Source organism: Bison bison, unplaced genomic scaffold (genome assembly GCF_000754665.1).
Source record: "Bison bison bison isolate TAMUID 2011002044 unplaced genomic scaffold, Bison_UMD1.0 scf7180017864297, whole genome shotgun sequence".
NCBI lineage: Eukaryota > Metazoa > Chordata > Mammalia > Artiodactyla > Bovidae > Bison > Bison bison.
The window spans coordinates 2,509,141-2,529,658 of record NW_011494869.1 but is presented as its reverse complement, the minus strand read 5'-3'; the positions used below and the strand labels follow the sequence as shown (position 1 = coordinate 2,529,658).

The 20,518-nt window shown below is 41.2% G+C and overlaps 1 protein-coding gene across 4 annotated transcripts; it reads left to right on the top strand.

Moving 5' to 3' along the window:
- The first annotated feature begins 214 nt into the window (after positions 1 to 214).
- On the top strand, positions 215 to 14,653 carry TAT (tyrosine aminotransferase). Of its 4 annotated transcripts, none has more exons than XM_010850913.1 (13): positions 215 to 411; positions 1,005 to 1,251; positions 1,391 to 1,495; positions 3,479 to 3,546; positions 4,401 to 4,559; positions 4,782 to 4,920; positions 5,331 to 5,383; positions 5,685 to 5,837; positions 6,498 to 6,626; positions 6,940 to 7,023; positions 7,742 to 7,840; positions 8,582 to 8,742; positions 14,305 to 14,653. In XM_010850913.1, exons 1-12 carry the CDS (start codon positions 265 to 267, stop codon positions 8,720 to 8,722), a joined length of 1,524 nt encoding a protein of 507 aa, XP_010849215.1. In that variant the 5' UTR covers positions 215 to 264; the 3' UTR covers positions 8,723 to 8,742; positions 14,305 to 14,653. The 4 variants fall into 4 exon arrangements, with proteins under 4 accessions (XP_010849215.1, XP_010849214.1, XP_010849216.1 ...); XM_010850912.1 differs by lacking the exon at positions 14,305 to 14,653 and adding an exon at positions 10,141 to 10,530; XM_010850914.1 differs by lacking the exon at positions 14,305 to 14,653 and having other exon boundaries at positions 1,038 to 1,251; positions 8,582 to 10,134.
- Positions 14,654 to 20,518: the final 5,865 nt, after the last annotated feature.

Sequence of the window (20,518 nt, the reverse complement as noted above, 5' to 3'; positions counted from 1 at the left end):
AACATTTTAATAGGTCATTTTGTCACAAAAAAAGATTTAATAAAAATCACCAACTGTAATCCTAACTACCTCTCTGACAGTCTTTTCAAACATCTCACAGATTACCTAGAAAGAGTTAACACAGACAATTCCAGAAGGCTGAAGTGTTCAAATTCCTGATTTGGTGGTAGAGGTGGAGGCAGGGTTAGAGGTAAAAAGCACCAAAAAGTGAGGAGGGGAGGAAAGAAGAGGGCTGGTTGCTCCGTTCTTACCTGAGCCAATAGCATGAGAGTTTCAGGCCCAACGCCCATTTGTGGGACTATTTCAGGTATCAGAGGTTGCATGCGAATTCACCATCACTATCATTTGTCAAAGAACTTAGGCAACTTCCTGGTTTGGCTGCTTGGAGGCTGCTTCTCCTTTACTGGGAAGGTAAAATCTCAAGCCTCAGCTAACTTTGTGATTTGGGGTGCATTGTGGGGTGATTTGTGGTGTATTGACTTCTTTTTCCACAGGGCAGTAAGCTGCTTATAGAATAGGGCTTTATTTTTACTAATGATAATGTTAACACTAAATTTCTAACAATTATGGAATAGTTCTTCCTGGTTATTCTTTGCACAGGACAAGACACAGTCTGTTGAAGCTTAAGGAGACTCTTCCTTGCATGGAAAGGAAGGGATACCTACGCTTTCCTTGTTAACATTAGTTTTCTTGTCATTCTTCCTTGGTTTTGCTGACAGCATGGTTAAATTTTCATGGTGATGATGTAGCACATAGTCAATCTCACAGTAGATAAGCATTCAGTGGAACACTCTGCTAATATTGTAGAATGGTTATTTTGCTTATTTTCCATCTGAGTGAAAAGTCTTAAAATTGCCCTCATTCATTCAAAGCTACTTTACATGTGAAAGGAGTTTGAAAAGAGATGTCTGGCAAAGTCACCCCAGTGTTTAGGTCCAACTGTCGCTGCCCCACTGGACTGTATCTGTTCTTAGAGTCACAATGACCCCTTCTTTTCCCCGTAGTCTTTGCTAGTCATGGACCCATATGTGATTCAGATGCAGGATCACGGCAGCCTCCCCTCAGTTCTGGATGTGCATGTCAACATCGCTGGGAGAAGCTCTGTGCAGGGAAAAGTGAAAAGCAGAAAGGCCAGATGGTCCGTGAGGCCCTCGGACATGTCCAACAAAACTTTCAATCCCATCCGGGCCATTGTGGACAACATGAAGGTGAAGCCAAATCCAAACAAGACCATGATTGCTTTGTCGATTGGTGAGTTGAGTACACTTAACCAAGAGGCAGGCATTGTTCCTCTCACCCCATCCTTATGGGTTGGGCAGAGAGGATGGAAGTGGAGGGTGGGCCTGGGTACTGGGCGTGGAAGAATAACCTCTTGGTGGTTCTTGAAAAGGGGACCCTACTGTATTTGGAAACCTGCCGACAGATCCTGAAGTTACCCAAGCAATGAAAGATGCCCTCGACTCAGGGAAGTTTAATGGCTATGTCCCCTCCATTGGTAAGTTCCCCCTGAGACTCTAATCTGGCAGTTTCCAAATCTTCTGTGCTCTTCTGACAGGAATAAATTTCTAGCAGCTCTCTTTGTTTTCCTGATGCATAATTCCTAAGGAGAGGCTAAGATAATATGACTGTTGAATTTGGGGAAAGGAGTCTCAGAATGCTTAACCTCAAGCCATGAAGGTCCAACTTTTTTCCTGGCTTCCTCTGGCATTATGGCACCTCCCTGCTCTAGGTTCCCATTACATACTCTGCTCAAATAACACTCCTATCCTATCATTGCTCATTCTCCACGGAGGCCTTGAGTTTGGCTGCAGCTGCTGCTTGACAGAACCGTTTAGCTCCTAAATCAATTTACTTACTGCCCTATGTAAATACTTCTTGGTGTTATTTCTCCTCCTCTGCACATTCAAAATTTATTTTAATTATGGTCCTGGTCACACTCTCAATGTAACTGTGCTTGTTTCAAGGCAAAAACAAACAAAAACAACAGCAAAGAATAAGTTGTTCTATTAGAGGACAGAAGGTTAAAACAGGAATAATTTTATTTAGGTGTAACTCTTGCCTGGCAAATCCCATGGACGGAGGAGCCTGGTGGGCTACAGTCCATGGGGTCGCTAGGAGTAGGACACGACTGAGCGACTTCACTTTCACTTTTCACTTTCATGCATTGGAGAAGAAAATGGCAACCCACTCCAGTGTTCTTGCCTGGAGAATCCTAGGGATGGGGGAGCTTGGTGGGCTGCTGTCTCTGGGGTCGCACAGAGCTGGACACGACTGAAGTGACTTAGCAGCAGCAGCAACTCTCTCCATGTATTGAACATTCTTACCCTAAGCATTTTGATAAAATAAGTAACTCCTTGACTTTGTTTCAGTGTCACACACTTCCCCACTGTGTGTATGTGAAGAATAAAAATCAGCTTCATGCTAAAATAGAATTTAAAAACACTTTAAAGAGATATCAGGGACATGATTTTTAGGTTGATTATTTACATTTTATACAGCTTCATAAATAAAAATCGAAACAAAATAAGACCAAAAGTTAGTTATAAAGAGTTTATACATACTGAAAGGGAATATGAAAAAGAATATATATATGTATAACTGAATCACCTTGCTGTACAGCAGAAATTAACACCATATTGTAAATCAACTATACTTCAATACAATTTTTTTAAATGTTTATTATGACTTTTATATTCAAAGTATTAAGAAACTGATTTAACCTGAAACCTAAAACCAAGTCTCCATTTGACAAATACTCAAAGGATATGAACACTTCATACCAAAGGAAACACAAATAATGTTTATCTGTGTTTTTTCTTAGCAATTAAGGAAATGCTGATTAATTTCAAGATATCTGTACCTATTAAGTTAACAAACATTAGGAAATATTGCCTCTAGCTTTGGTAACTGAAGATAATCTTTTTGGACAGCAATTCTGTAAAACATAATAATTGGTATGAAACTCTCTATACTTCAAGCTTGCAAGCCAACATTTAGAAACATTGCATGAGAATATAATTTAAAAGGAAAATATTTTAATTTGAATATAATATAAAAGGAAAATACTAATAGGTATACAATACAATGTGAAAAAGTTAAAATGAACTCAGTGTAATGAACTCATTAATTACAAGTTTTCAAATATAATCCTGAAAGGGATTTAAGAATAATCTAAATCCTGTATTTTAGATTAAATAATCTAAAAGAAAATAAAACATAATCACAGTAACCAAGATACTGCAGAATACTTTATAGTTTTGTGAACTCTTTTTGTTATTCTTTATACATTTGTGTGCTCATTATAAAATTGTAAGGTACAAAGTTAATCTCCTTTAACTATAGTGACTGAGAGCTAAACCGAATGCTGTGTGCTCTGATCTGGGACAGAAGGTAGCCTTGAAGCCCTGTGACTTAAGGGCGTTGCTGTCAGTTGTGGGATGAAAACTTCCAGCTTTCTTCTTCTGCTCTTTTCTCTCAGGCTACTTATCCAGTCGGGAGGAAGTTGCTTCTTATTACCACTGTCCCGAGGCACCCCTGGAAGCTAAGGTGAGCCCTAGACAAGGTGCCAGCGCTAAAGCAATGCCAGGCAAACTCTACCCTTTGTTTCTGTTCCATGAGCAATAATGGTTTCAAGGGAAATAAAAACTAAGAATAATTTCCCTTTGGCAATTCCAGGACTTTTTATATGGGGAGGCCACTAGTCAGTGATTATATTTAATGTAATTATAGTATGATAATAACATTGCATACAACTTATGTGATGTCTGTCTCAAGGAGGCTCAAAGGACTCAGAGGTCACCCTATATTTGATTATCTGAAAAAGATCATTGAAAAACAGTAATTCATAAATACCAAATAATTGGAACATTTAATTTTGCCAATAGGGTCTTTTATTAATCTGTAGTTCCCTTCACTTACCTAAGGTCACTTAGATGGGAGGATCAAGTTTCCATGGCATACTGGACTGATGGCAGGGTCAAGTTTAAATGCCCTCCACTCTGTTGTTTATAGGGTGGAGGTCAACATTTCTTAACGTTAAGGGGAGCCCTTTGTATTTCAGAAGAGAGCCATGCTTCAAATCTCTGGTCAAAAGTAAATAAATAACCAGGTGAAAAAGTCCAAGGTCATAATGACCTCTCATGGAGGTCTGCTGAGTTACAGCCAACCTGTCCTTTTTAAAGTGATTTATTTCTTTTAAGTGGCCAGCATTTTCAACAACCTCTAGATATGGACATATATAAACATATTCATTTCTTTCAATTTTGGCCTAGTACAGTCCCCACTACTTTACATAGGATTTTTAAAAGTGAGCATATTTTTGCTTCCTACTCACTCATCTGATAATCCCTTTCCTCCTGTTGCTGTTGGAACCCCTAACAAAACAAAACTTTTCTTCACAGGATGTCATTCTGACAAGTGGCTGCAGTCAGGCTATTGAACTGTGTTTGGCTGTGTTGGCCAACCCAGGGCAAAACATCCTAGTTCCGAGACCTGGCTTCTCTCTCTACAGGACTCTGGCTGAATCTATGGGAATTGAGGTCAAACTCTACAATTTATTGGTAAATGACTTTTTAATTTTAGATACAAATTAGATAATTTTAGATATAAATGCTAAATTACTACTTCATAAAAATACATGACCATTATCTTAGCAGAGAAAGATCTGAATAGTCTGAGGCCAAAGACACATTTTGTGACTTATATTATACCTTTGAGTGAAGTGAGTAGTCTTCCTAAATTTTTCAGAATCATCTTGATCTCACTGTTTTTTCCCTCCCCAGCCAGAGAAGAATTGGGAAATTGACCTGAAACAATTAGAATCTCTGATTGATGAAAAGACAGTTTGTCTTATTGTCAACAATCCATCAAACCCTTGTGGGTCAGTGTTCAGTAGACGTCATCTCCAGAAAATTTTGGCAGGTAAGTCCAACAGATTTCACTTGGCAGGAAAGGAGATGGGGATGGAATCCTTTAGCTGTTTCCTGGAGTGAGAAAGAAGTCCTTCACTAAGTTCCAAGACTAGGATAGAGGTCGGAGGGCTCCAGTAGGGTCCCTAGCGAGTGGTGTGCCACTGGAAAGGTAGAAAGAAGGAGAAAAAGACTTGCCTTTTTATCACTCCCATCATGTGGAAGAAAGGATTTGAAATATCTAGTTAATTAAACAGCAAATTTAGGCTCTGTACCCTGGAAGAGTATGAGAAGAATTTGTAGTTCTTAAAGAGGAAGACAAAACCCACAAACATGAAGTGTAAAGTATAAGCCCAGGTAACTATTTAAGTGCTAAGGCAATTCATATTAAAAATGACATCAGCATGTTTCTCTTATTTTTAGTGGCTGCAAGGCAATGTGTTCCCATTTTAGCTGATGAGATCTATGGAGACATGGTGAGTCTCGGGCAGGATCTAATTATTTCATTCATTCCCTAGAGTCAGGGGTTGTACATATTACTGGGCTGGGACCAGTTTCCTCATTTTAGGCTTCTTTTAACCCAGACAAGACACCAGGTTAAATGTTTTTGGATAGTTCCCTTTGAAGCTTCTTGAGATCCCAGTCATGCTTCAGGGTAGAAAGAACCTGTAAATCTGAGGCCCTGTGCTTAATGATATAAGGAAAATTTGGGGAGGCATGGGATTTGGAGGGAAGCCAGAAAACAACTGTAAGAACAACTGCACCTCTTCTCCTCAGGTGTTTTCAGATTCCAAATTTGAGCCTCTGGCCACCCTCAGCAGCAATGTCCCCATCCTGTCCTGTGGAGGGCTGGCCAAGCGCTGGCTGGTTCCTGGCTGGAGGATGGGCTGGATCCTTATCCATGACCGAAGAGATATTTTTGGCAGTGAGGTGAGAATATATATATATTCTAAATATTTATTTATTTGTTTACTTATTACTTGTTTGCTTTATCTCACAGTGGTGGTATAGATGTGAGATTTTCCTTTCTTGGCCTTGTAGTTCTGTATGCCTGGAAAGACACTGGATAAAGATAGTACTAGTTATTTCTCTCCAGAACTCAGTTTTTCTGTGTTGGTGAGGAAGTTCCATCTACCTCCAATTTTATTACCACACAAAAAGAAGCAACAAGCAGTAATGATCCCTAATACTGTTTGTGGGCTTACAAGGTGCCAGTGCTTTATGTACTTTATTTCAATGTAATTCTCCCAACAACCCTGTGAGGCCAATATTGGTATTATCTCCATGTTACAGCTGATAAAAATGAACTCAGATAGGTTGTATAATTTTCTCAGTGCCACACAGTCAGTGTGTGGCAGAGCTGGGCTACAAACCCAGGTGGTCTGATTTAAGAATGACACGAGGCACCACCACATCTCCAGAGATGAAAAACTAACCCTAACTCTGCCTAGATAGAAGATAACAACAACAACAACAAAATTAAAAACAAATAAAAATGAACACTTTATAGAAGGAATGGTCAGAACAAGAATCTCCACAGCAGGGATGTTTAAGAAAGGCTAAATAATGTGTTTGCTGGGGGGCTTTTAGATCCGAGATGGGCTGACGAAGCTAAGTCAACGGATCCTGGGCCCCTGCACCCTTGTCCAGGGAGCTCTGAAAAGCATCCTGTGTCGCACCCCTCGTGAGTTCTACCACAACACTCTAAGCTTCCTCAAGGTAAGGGCAGCTTGTAGCCTTCCACTCTGGGAGTCAGGGAATGCCTCCAGTGGAATTTTGTGCCATTATGGGGCTTCCAAGCCAGAACGTGGCATCGTTGTCAACATTCATCCATACATTTCTCTAACTTCTGGCAATCCACTCTGCTCCTGGCCTAAAGCTGTGAGTGGGCAGAGTTTTTTTTTTCTCATTAACTCCTTATGCCAGCAGAGCAAACCTAGGTTCCCCACCTTTGATGTGGGCTCTCTTTTTAATGACCTGGCTTTTCTTTAGCTTAAGTTTTGATCCTTGATGTCTCTGCCTCTTCTCATAGTCCAATGCGGATCTCTGCTATGGGGCATTGGCTGCCATCCCCGGACTCCGGCCCATTCGCCCTTCTGGGGCCATGTACCTCATGGTGAGTATGTGGGTGGCAGGTGAGGGAAGCCAGTCTGCAAGGCTCACAAAGACAACCAGATGGGCTCCTGAGCTAGTCAGTTTAGGAACTGTCTTTTTCTGAATTGTCCCACTGATGTGGTTTAAACTCAGTGCTAAAAAAAAGAAAGCAAGAAAAAAAAAAAACACAAAAAACCTCTTAAAATGACAACTTTTCAATACAGAGAATTATTTTATACGCAGATACAGAGATGATATGACACAAATAAGAGGCTTTCCACACTATTGTAGCTCTCAACCAGGAGAGATCTGGTTCCCTTGGAGTGTTTGGGGATATATAGGAATGTTATTTGTTTTCAGAAGGCCTGAAAGGTGCTATTGGCATCTTGTGGGCCAGCAATGCTGAATATTTTTCAATGGTCAGGGTAGTTCCATGCAATCAAGACTAGCCTGGCCCATAGTACCAATAGTGCCTTTTTTAAAGAACACTAGGATCCTATTTTCAGCTTTCATTTATCAGCATCCAAGAAGGAACCCTTCAGTAAACTAAAATATTAATATGAATATATCCTCTCTTCCCTATGAGAAAGCCCACAAGCTCATAAGAGCAAGAACTCTTAGTTATCAGTAGTGGAGTTCCAAGATATTTTTTAGAGCAGTCCCTGCCTTGATTTCTGGCAGAGGGAGTGGCCTGTTTTCCCTCCTTATGATCAGTTTGCCTTTCCCTGTTATTGGTATAGGTTGGAATTGAGATGGAACATTTCCCAGAATTTGAGAATGATGTGGAGTTCACGGAGCAGTTAGTTGCTGAGCAATCTGTCCACTGCCTCCCAGCAACGGTGAGTGCTTACATCCCTCTCAGGTTTCTCTAGAAACTCTCAATGGTGTATGCCTTGGGAGCTCTCCCTGAGCTGGTCTTTAGCCTTTCCTCCCCCAACAAAGTGTACGGTTGGCCTTTATATGTGCAGGTTCTGCATTCAAGTATTCAACCAACTGGGGATGGAAAAATATTAGAAGAAAAAAAATTCCAGAAAGTGCCCCAAAGCAAAACTTGAATCTGCTGCAGCCTGACAGCTATGTACATAGCATTTACATTGTATTAGGTATTATAAGTAACCCAGAGATTATTTAAAGTACACAGGAGGATGTATGTAGGTTATGCAAGTACTATGTCATTTTATATACGGAACTTGAGCATCCTCGGATTTTAGTACTCTCGGCGGTTACGGAACAAACCCCCCTATGGATACTAAGGGACTACTGTATTCTCTTTTGAAAAGATTCTTACTGTTGGGTGTCATGACCTCTACTTAAAATTTGTTTCTTCCTCATCGTTATCCCATCTGATTCAGGAATAAAAATTGTAGTTGGACATTCTAAGTGAGAGGAGATCAAGCTTGTTCCACAAATTCCTTTTAAGATAAATTAACTCAGTGACTGGTTCAGCATCCCAATGGTGGGAACTGATAGCCCTGGGTAAATGGTATTGCTGCCTCTTGCTGATTAGGGCCCTGGCCATACTAGGGTGGTCTAGTCACTGATTCAACTGCTCTGAGAATAATAGGCTTTTATTTTTGCAGTGCTTTGAGTATCCAAATTTCTTCCGAGTGGTAATCACAGTCCCTGAAGTGATGATGCTGGAGGCCTGTAGCCGGATCCAGGAGTTCTGTGAACAGCACTACCATTGTGCTGAAGGGAGCCAGGAGGAATGTGACAAATAGGATGGAGTCCGTTCTCCAGAGTACGTGTCCCGTCTGGCTAGGGAAACTGGACTGAGCCCTGCTGCCCCTCCAGGAATCAGGTGCTCCTGCTGGGAGAGGATCCTCACAAACACCACATCAAGGGCAGAGAATTGCTCTGGCTTTCCCCAGCTATAGCCGCACACACACACTCTAAACCCCAGATTTCATCTCACTGTGCTCTGCTGGAGTGACTAATTCATTAATCCGTCCCTCTCCCATTTGACTTCCTCCTTTTATCTTGAGAGCACCAGGTGAACAAAGTTGCCCAGGAAACAGCAGGGACAAGAAAATCAAGAGCTTAGGATTCGAGAAGCAAAAGATTGAGGGAACACGTGCCCCCAACCATTTCCTCTTATTCTAAGTAAGAACACACTCTCTCTATTCAGGTTTGAAGCCCAGCTCTTCTGGCTCACTTCAGGTATACCTCACTGTATGTAATAGTGCTAGAAGGAAAGAAGTTGGGGACACATGTATTTAGTTAATTCTAAACACATTAAGAAAATTTGCCAATTTGAAGGATACATTACAGAAACTTGTTGATTTTTTGGTAGAGAATTATTTTGTGACACAAATAAATTTAATTGAGTGTCTAAATATAGCTGTATGTATTATCAGGCTTTCTTAAAATGAAGGCATATCTGTACTAAAAAAAGAGGAGGAATTGGAGGACCTTCCAGAAATGCTGCTGTGTAAGGGCCAGAATTATCCTCACTTGTCAGTGTTATACAATCATTATTACTTTTGCTGTAACATTGATACTGATTTATTGATATATAAATTATATTATCTTTTCATATGTTTTCTAAGAAACATTTATATTGACAAGATCTTTTATTTTGCCAAGGGCATAAATTATTGTTTTTCTTTTTTTTATTTTAATAAATTTTACTAAGTATTCTCTTCCGTGATGCCATTTTTCTCCTCTGTGGGGAATTTCTATCCCCAGGTGCTGCTTATTGCTCAACCTGGTTGATGTACTACTCACTAGGTTTCATTTATTTCTTTGTTGCCTAGATCCACTAACCACTTACTGGGTAACAAGTTAAACTGGTTCAGCTAACCAAGAGAATGAGGTGTGTCCAGGATCTTTTTTCAATATGAGCTTTTTATCTGCAAATCCTCTTAGGCACAGTTGCCTACTTTTTTTCCCTCACCATTCCCTTGGAGGAGGGAACCTGAAGTTATCTTACAAGGTTAGGGGAAGAAGTGTATCATAATCATCCTGGAGAATCCTTACTAAGGGATGTTTTCCTTGTCTAGAATAGGAACTTCGAGTCCCAACTCTGCCAACCACACTCAATTAACTTCCTTTACAAAAATAAACATCAAATGTTCCCCTTCCAATCTAGTTGGGCTTTAGTGAAATCAACTAAAATTTACCCTTCAATTTTCTTCAGCAAATCCAAAAGGAATATACAAGTGATTGAGATGATGAAAATTTGTTTCCTGTATGCCAACCCTGCCAACTTTTCGAAAATTCCTGGCTCCTCTTTTCCTGTACTTCCCGCCCCAATTCCCAAGGATGTTTGTCCAGAAATAAACAGGAAAACTTAGTGGTTTACACAAAACGTTTTATCTTCACACATAATGTGTAATTCTATCTAGCATTAGGGCATCTAGACAGACGTCTTAATCTCCAAATTTCTTTGATATCTACATTTTGGTAAGGGAGTCAAATGAACATTCAAAGATTAAAACACACACACACACATATTGGACACATTTCAAACGATGCAAAAAACCACAAAAAACCCAAAACATTCATGCCTATCCTTCAGCCACCCATTTCTCTCCTGAGGTAATCACAGTAGCAGTTGCTGTCCAGTTCTTCGAGATTATTCTATGTACACGTAAATGTTTACATGAATTTTTCCTTTTTCTTTTTCTTCAAAGTTAACTATTACTTGGTCTTCCCTGGCGGCTCAGACGGTAAACAATCTGCCTGCAATGCGGGAGACCTAGATTCGATCCCTGGGTTGGGAAGATTCCCCTGGAGGAGGGCATGGCAACCCAACTCCAGTATTCTTGCCTAGAGAATCCCCATGGACAGAGGAGCCTGGTGGGCTAGAGTCCCTGGGGTTGCAGAGAGTCGGACATGAATAAGCGACTACGCACAACTTTCTAATTCAGCTTCCTATGGAAATCAAAGGAGGGATGACATTTCTGAGGTGTCCATCACGTCATGGGTGATCCTAGAAAAAAAAAAAGGAACCACTGGCCGGGGCTGCTTCCAAACAAAATTAAAATTCTCAAGAGACAATTTCTAGCCGCCTCGCGGATGGCGACAGCAGGACGTCCGAGTATAAAACGAGGATAAAACGAAGTATGCATTAACAGTTCGGAAACAAGGGCTCGCGGCTGTGAATTCTAACCAAAGCATCGTTTACCCGGTAACTGGCGAGTTATCGCTGACCCAATACACAAAGCACCCCACTCTAGTCCCTAGCAACCACGAACGCCCGGGTATGGGCTGGGTGGCGGCTTTCGAAGACCGGGTTGGGGAGTGAAGTGGATGTTGTGGATAGGAGGGGGCGGCGGGGTGGACAAAAAAACTAAAAACCCCCAAACCCCACGCCTGCGCAGGCGCAGATGGCGGGGGCGGGGGTGGGGGTGGGGGCTGGGGCGTGCCGCACTGCTCAGGGCGCATGCCCGATGTTGGGGCTAGGCGCAGTGCTCTGGAAGCAGACGACGGCCATAATTCATCTCTGTTGGTGAGGCGGTTACTTCTCCTCAGTCTTCGGTATTGTTTCCTCTTTAGCCTATTTCCTGACCGCACGCCTTGAGAGAATCCCTTCCTCCCCGCCCCCTCCCTTTCGGGTCCCGTCAGGCGGGAGGCTTCCAGCAAATCGACAAGTCATCCCTAGGTATTATGAGCACCTGTTAACCTATTTCTAGCTCTGGGCAGGTGCCAGCAAGTTCCTTGAGTTGTGAAACGGAAAAAGAAATTCCCAGTAGCTGTTGTCAGTTTTCAAAAGTATGGTCCCTGAACTTTTTTTTCAAAGAATCTTGCTTTTCACGGTCCCGAGTACCTGACATACGTGTTTGGATTTCTGCTGAGCCAGAAAAATGAATTCTCCGCTGAACTCCACGCACACCACGCATTACTGTGCTTGGGGGGCTGAATTTTAAGTACCCCAAAAGTTGAATTATTGAGTTATTTGGAGAAGTGAATTCCAGGGACATGTTATTCATACTCTTACTTTAAACAGTTTGCAGATGGGTTTCAGGTGGTGACATAGAAATCTCAAATCTGGATTCTCTCTGTGGGTCAGATTATTGCACAGCACCTTCTGTAGAAACGGTCGCTTTCTGATATTCCAGTTGAGGTGTATTATGTAGGAAGGAGGGATGCCAGTTCTGGGAAGAAAAGTCTGCAAACGAGCACGTGGGTCTTAATTTTTGTCAGTGTTTCAGGCATAGAAAATAATTCTTGCTCCTTGAGACATTTACTCGTTTGAAAATTGAAATGTGAAAGTACATTATCCCCTATTTAAAAAATAAAACCACAGGGACTTCTTGCTTTAGCAGCACATGTACTAAAATGGGAACAATATAGAGAAGATGAGCACAGGACCAGCAATCCGAATTCAACAGCAGATTTGACCAAGTGGGATTTATTCCTGGAATATGAGAATGGTTCAACACATGAAAAAAAAATCAATCAATGAAATAAAGCACAGAAATAGAACGAAGGACAGTCATACCACCATTAACTCTATTTTAGAATATCCCCCATTGCCCCTTCTGCTCATCTTTTCTGTAATTCAAACTCCTGGAGTAGGACCACTTCTCATGTGAATTTCTCAGCTTGGGATTCCAGACCATTCAGGTAGGTAGAATGCAGTTGAACACTAAATCCATGTGAAGGAATGCCTATGGTTACAGATTCTCATGGGAGAGGTTTTTTTTCCTTCCAAAAGGCAGACCAAGGGAGATTAATTTTTAATTCATCCTTTTGTTCAAGCTTAGCATTTGAAGGGTCCTGATTTCATGCAGAGTTTAAATTCCGACTGCCTGCCTGCCTTGGGCCTAAGGCCTCCTTTCTGCATCTTAAAACCCAAACCTCTTGATTACTGAGATGTGTGCTGGGTTCAGTTGCTCAGTTGTGTCTGATTCTTTAGGATCCCACGATCTGTAGCCCACCAGACTCCTCTGTCCATGGGATTTGTCTGGCAAGAATACTGGAGTGGGTTGCCATTTCCTCCTCCAGGGGATCTTCCCCACCCAGGGGTCAAACTGGTGTCTCTTGCATTGGAAGGTGGATTCTTTACCACTGAGTCACTTGGGAAGCCTGGTTACTGAGATAGCACCAGCATAACCATACTCTTTTAAAAAAAAAAAAAAAATTATTTTTGGCTGCATTGAGTGTTTATTGTGGCATGCAGGGGCCTCTCTCTCGTTGAGGTAGGCAGGCTTCTCTTGTTGCAGAGCACAGGCTCTAGAGCAAGAGAGCTTCAGTACTTGTGGAAAGTAGGCTCAGTAGTTGTGGCATGAGCAGGCTTAGTTCCTGGACCAGGGATCAAACCCTCATCCCCTGTTTTAGAAGGCAGATTATTAACCACTGGACCTTCAGGGAATTCCCAACCATACTCTTTTTTTTTCTTCTAGTTTTTAGTTTTCTCTTTGTGATCCTTTGGAGAAGGCAATGGCACCCCACTCCAGTACTCTTGCCTGGACAATCCCATGGGCGGACGAGCCTGGTAGGCTGCAGTCCATGGGGTCGCTAAGAGTCGGACATGACTGAGCGACTTCACTTTCACTTTTCACTTTCATGCATTGGAGAAGGAAATGGCAACCCACTCCAGTGTTCTTGCCTGGAGAATCCGGGATGGGGGAGCCTGGTGGACTGCCGTTTATGGGGTTGCACAGAGTTGGACACAACTGAAGCGACTTAGCAATAGCAGCAGCAGCAGCAGCAGTTGTGATCCTTGAGAGGTACCTTTACCCTCTTGAAAAAATTAGCTCTGAATCTGAAAGTATGTCTTTTAGATTTGATTTAACATATCTAGGTGTTTTGAAGCCCACATATTTATTTTCACTTTATGTGGTTTATGATGCTACTGCTGCTGCTAAGTTGCTTCAGTCGTGTCCGACTCTGTGTGACCCCATAGACGGCAGCCCACCAGGCTCCCCCGTCCCTGGGATTCTCCAGACAAGAACACTGGAGTGGGTTGCCATTTCCTTCTCCAATACATGAAAGTGAAAAGTGAAAGTGAAGTTGCTCAGTCGTGTCTGACCCTCAGCGATCCCATGGACTGCAGCCTACCAGGCTCTTCTGTCCATGGGCTTTTCCAGGCAGGAGTACTGGAGTGGGGTGCCATTGCCTTCTCCGGTGGTTTGTGATATTGTTATAGAAATTCCCATACTTTTTGGTCCCTCCCACCTCATGCTTCCTCCTTCCATTCTTTTCCCCTGGAATTCTTCCATGGCAGATAAAATTCTGTGCCATTCCCAAATTGTTGAGAATATTTCCTTCACCTTTTTTCCTTAAGTGTGACTTGGCTGTTTCCTGAAAGACAGTGCCATCCTTACAGCCTGTTTGAAATTGTTTTTTTTCTCAGTCTAGGAGTCTCATTTGAAAGGACCTTGATGCTGGGAATGATTGAAGGCAGGAGGAGAAGGGGACAACAGAAGATGAGATGGTTAGATGGCATCACTGACTCAATGGATGTGCGTTTGAGTAAGCTCCGGGAGTTGGTGATGGACAGGGAAGCCTGGCGTACTGCAGTCCATGGGGTCGCAAAGAGTTGGACACGACTGAGCGACTGAACTGAACTGAGAAGTCTAACATATTGATTGTCCTCCCAGGATCTCTGTTCTCTGAGTCACACAATAACTATCCTTTAACATACAGGCTATAATACAACATTGTAAATCAATTATACTCCAATAAAAATTGAAAAAAATAAAATATAGGCTATATTACTTTATACCCTTTCTGTATACTCTGTTTACTTAGGGCCTTGACATGTGGGAAGTTTCAGTATTTCTGTGGATAATCCAACCAACACCTATTAAGGCCTCCTGCCTATCTCAGACTGGAGGCACTGTAAATCCTACCCCTATTATGGCCACCCACTCCCACAGCCACACCTTTGTTCCTTATGGTGATCTTGAACTAGACTATTTTAGGAATCTTAAACCCAGATGTATAAGTAACTCCCTACACTTTGCTTGCCCTCCAGCTTGATCACAGTTTATACTTAGACATTATTCAACTTTCTGATCTCTCCACACTTTTCTCCCAAGTCCATCAACTCCCCTGCATTGTTGTTATTCTATTTTTTTTGTTATTCTACTTTTTCCCCCAGCATTTACCCCTTGGTGCAGTACTCAGCCACATTCTTGCTAGCTGCTTGAACTTCTCAACTTCCTTAACTTTGGGTAGCATCTGCTGTGGGCAGTCTTTACCAGAAATTAATCTAACCCTGAACCCTCTCCATTTCTATACCCCACTCCCCACCAAAAAAGGGTAAATTGGTGCTATTGGTGCATGGTCTCCAGCCTCACTTTGAAAACCCTTTTACTGGTGCTGCTTTAGAAGCCTTCAGTTGAAGATGGCCCAACTGCCTGAATTACTGCTTAGAGGAAAGGGCCATGTCAACGAGGATGTTTACTTCCCCCATACGCTTCACCAGGGGGGACACAATACTAGTTTGTCCCAGGATTGTTGATGCTAAATTCAATCACTTAGTTAAAGTGGTGTTACCTAACAGAGCTGTGATGGGGGATTAAATGAAAGACCCAGGGGGCCTGGTTCATAAACCTTACTCTTTCCCCATTCCCTGTCAGTCTTCATTTTGGGCAGATACACATTCTTCACTACACTTTCCCACTACAAATGCCTCTTGGTGGGACTGGTAGTTATCAATAACTTGAGATTACTTAAAAAGATTTTATTATGAAACTTTCAGGGGACTTCCCTGGTGGTCTAATGGCTAAGACTCCCAATGCAGGGGCATAGGTTCGATCCCTGGTTGGGGAACTAAGATCCCACTTGCTACACGGTGCAACCAAACAAGCAAATACACAAGTATAAATATAATTAAAAAAATATTCTCCTAAAAAACTTTTAAAGTAGAGTAGTTTAATGAATCTCAGTGTATTCATTAAAAAAAAAAAAGATCACCATTTTGCCAGTAAGTTTTGTAATTACTTTTGAGTTTTATCCTTTGAGCCTGTCTTTTCTTTCCCTAATACACAGGGGGCATTTGGGAAAACTTCACTTTTGAATTCTCCTTGTTCTAGTAGTCCAGCTTGTAGGTAAGTGCTAATGATCAGTACACACTGTTGGAGATAGTAGCACTGGTTCAGCATGTCCAGAATTGCTACATACCTCTCAAACTGTGCACTAGTCACCTGGGGGTCTTGTGATGTGACACATTCTATGCCTCTGAAATGAAGTCTGAAATCCTGCATTTCCAAACACACGTCTAGGTACTGTCAGTGATGCTGGTCTGAGAAAATTCATTGAGTTGGGAAGTGTTCTTAGAAGGTGAAATCTTGATATTTGGGGTACAAACGATAAGAAAGAAACATCTGATAAGAAGGAAACAAGCTAAGTAGTGCCCAGAAGTTCCTTCCAGAGCTTAAAGTCTTTGAGTCTTTGCTCCTATCCTCTAGCAATTGCAGAAGTAACTAAGCACAGTGTTCCCCGCTACTACTGGGAAGAAAAGCATGCTTAAATTAAGGACTTAAGAGCCCTGAAAAAAACTGCAGTAAGTTTGATCCAGTTTCTGCTGTATAATTAATAGTCCTAGTGTCTAGTTCAATGACTAATGTCTAGTTCTACTGAAGCACGACCCAGGCTGTCACACAGACTTTTCCTTACCTTTTAAAATATTTGTTTCTGTAGGCGGGCAGATGTAAAGCACAGATGAACCAGTCTGTGGAGGTGTGGCCCCCAAATTTTTAATTCTTTTAAACACCCAGGTGATGGAGACTAGGCAGAGTTTGTTATAGTCATGAGAAATGAGAGGAGTGGCTGGAAAGTTCCAAAATATTTGCTCATGATTTCATCTTTGATTATCATGTTGGTGTGGAATTTGGTCAATCAGCCACCACATATTAAGCATCTACTATGTAGACAAACAAGACAGAAATGTCCTAGTGATAGGGGAGACAGAAAATAAACATGTAGCAAACAAATAACTAAGACAATTTCAGGTTCTGAGATGTGTACTAAAGAATTGAAACAGATCCTGCTTTTCCTTGTTTTAGTCTTTACCTCCTTTTGTTTTAATTTAAAATTCTTTTTAATTTTATTTTTGGCTGAAAAGCATGTGGGATCTCAGTTCCCTGACAAGGGATTGAAGCCAAATCCCCTGCATTGGACGCTTGGGGTCTTAACCACTGGACTGCCAGAGAAGTCCCTTTACCTCCTTTTTTCCTTTCTTCTTTCTTTTCTCTTTTTTCTCCTGTCAGTCCTTCCCTTGAACCTTAATTAACATTAGATCTTCAACATGGCTTACAAAGATAGCTCTCAAAAGAATCCTTTGAACTGCAACCAAAGTACTGTCATTTATGAGAAAGAGGCATGAATACCCCCAACATATCCCACCCTTTTAAATTGCAATGTTTTGCAGCATTTACAGGTAAAGAAAATTGCAACTTGGGACAACACCATAACCATATACCCCTCTCTTAATCATATACCCCTCTCTTCTCTCTCCGTATAAAAACTCCTATTCTGCTTCAGCTCAGGGACTTAACTAATTTTGAGGTGCCACCTGACATGCATCAGCTGAATAGCTGAATTTATTTTTTGTTCCTGAACAGAATATAAAAGAGACCATTTTCAGGGGGAGAGACTGCTTTAATTGGGGTGGTCAGGGAAAATGTCTCTGAGGAGGATTCACTTGAACTGAGAGTAAATAATAATTTCAGCTTGAGATAATTTGGGATAGTATGTTCTAAGTAGGAACCATACTTACAAAGTATAGGAAATTTGACAGAAAGAAGAGAACATGGATACAGGTGAGTGAGTGAGGAAAGAAGGGCCATGTGGGTTAGAAACCTAGAGATTTATGTTTTGTTTTTTTAAATGGCTTTATTAAGACATAATTCAGGGAATTCCCTGGTGGTCCAGTGGTCAGGATTCTCTGTTTTCATTGCCAAGGGACTGGTCAGGGAACTAGGAACCCAGTGAGCCATGTGGTGCCCACTCTCACTGCAAGCCCTGTGCTCAGCACTCAGTCATGTCCGACTCTTTGTGACCCCATGGACTGTAGCCTGCCAGGCTCCTCTGTCCATGGGGATTCTCCAGGCAAGAATACTGGAGTGGTTTGCCATGCGCTCCTCCAGGGGCTCTTCCCAATCCAGGGATAGAACCCAGATCTCCCACACTGCAAGTGGATTCTTTACCATCTGAGCTACCAGGGAAGCCCAAGAATACTGGTGTGGGTAGCCTATCCCTTCTCCAGGGGATCTTCCCAACCCAGGAATTGAACCGGGTTCTCCTTCATTGCAGGTGGATTCTTCACCAGCTGAGCCACCAGGGAAGCTCACCTAGTGAAGTGAAGCGAAAGTCACTCAGTCATGTCTGACTCTTTGTGACCCCATGGTCTATAGCATCCATAGAGTTCTCCAGGCCGGAATACTGAAGTGTGTAGCTGTTCCCTTCTCCGGGGGATTTTCCAAACCCAGGGACTGAACCCAGGTCTCCTGCATTGCAGGCAGATTCTTTACCAGCTGAGCCATGAGGGAAGTCCAGTTTATTTTCTGTGTGTATGAATATGCCTATTCTTGCCATTTCATATAAATGGAATAATACAATATATAGTCTTTTGTAAATAACTTTTCATTTAATAACATTTACAAGGTTCATCCATGTTGTAGCATGTATCAGTACTTCATTCCTTTTTTTTGCAGAATAGTATTACATTGTGTAAATATACTACTTGTGTTTATTCATTCATCAGTTGAGGAATATCTGGGTTGTTTCCACTTTTTGGCTATTATGAATTATGTTGCTATGAATATTTACATACAAGATTTCATATAAAAGTGTTCATAGTGGTTTTATTTCTCTTGGGCGGGTAACTGGGAGTGAAATTGCTATTTCATGTGGTGACTCTGTGTTTAATGTTTAGAGGAACTGTCAAACATTTATCATCTTTTCATTTCAGCAGTCTTAGTGGGTATCTCATTGTGTGTGTGTGTGTTTAATAATATTTATTTATTTGGCTGTGCCAGGTCTTAGTTGTAGCATATGGGATCCAATTCCCTGACCAGAAATCAAACCTGGGCCCCCTGTATTGAGAGTACTAAGTCTTAGCCACTGGACCACCGGGAAAATCCCTGTGTTTATTATACTGTTTTCTTTTTTTTTTTTAATAGTATTATTGAGATGTAATTGACATACAGCACTGTATAACTTTTTAAAAAATTGAAATATAGTTGATTGACAGTGTTATGTTAGTTTCAGGTGTACAGAAAAGTGATTCAGTTATACATGCATATTTAAACTAGAGTATTTATCTTTTTATTGTTAAAATATAACAGTTCTTCATATATTCCAGATACAGGTTCCTTATCAGATATATGATTTGCACATATTTTCTTCCATTCTGTGAGTTGTCTTTTCAGTTTTGTTATTAATTTATTTTTTTATTGAAGGATAATTGCTTTACAGAATTTTGTTGTTTTCTGTCAAACCTCAACATGAATCAACCATAGGTATACATATATCCCCTCCCTTTTGAACTTCTCTCCCATCTCCCACTCCATCCCACCCCTCTAGATTGATACAGAGCCCCTCTTTGAGTTTCCTGAGCCATACAGAAAATTCCCATTGGCTATCTATTTTACATATGGTAATATCAGTTTCCATGTTACTCTTTCCACACTCACCCTCTCTTCCCCTCTTCCCATGTCCATAAGTCTATTCTCTATGTCTGTTTCTCCATTGCTGCCCTGTAAATAAGTTCTTCAGTACCATTTTTCTAGATTCCATATTATGCATTAGAATACAGTATTTATCTTTCTCTTTCTGACTCACTTCACCCTGTATAATAGGTTCTAGGTTCATCCACCTCATCAGAACTGACTCAAATGCATTCCTTTTTATGGCTGAGTACTATTCCATTGTGTATATGTACCACAACTTCTTTATCCATTCATCCGTCAATGGACATCTAGGTTGCTTTCATGTTCTAGCTATTGTAAATAGTGCTGCAATGAACAATGGGATACATGTGTCTTTTTCAATTTTGGTTTCCTCAGGGTATATGCCTAGGAGTGAGATTGCTGGGTCATATGGTGGTTTTATTCCTAGTTTTTAAAGTAATCTCCATACCGTGTTCCATAGTGGCTGTATAATTTACATTCCCACCAACAGTGCAAGAGCGTTCTCTTTTCTCCACACCCTCTCCAGCATTTATTGTTTGTAGACTATTTGATGATGGCCATTCTGACTGGTGTGAGGTGATATCTCATTGTGGTTTTGATTTGCATTTCTCTAATGATGAGTGATGTTGAGCATCTTTTCATGTGTTTGTTAGCCATCTGTATGTCTTTGGAGAAATGTCTGTTTAGGTCTTTTTCCCACTTTTTGATTGGGTTATTTGTTTTTCTGGTATTGAGTTGTATGAGCTGCTTGTATATTTTGGAAATTAATCTTTTGTCAGTTGTTTCAATTGCTATTATTTTCTCCCATTCCAAGGGTTCTCTTTTCACCTTGCTTATAGTTTCCTTTGCTGTGCAAGAGCTTTTAAGTTTAATCAGGTCCCACTTGTTTACTTTTGTTTTTATTTCGGTTTCTCCAGGAGGTGGGTC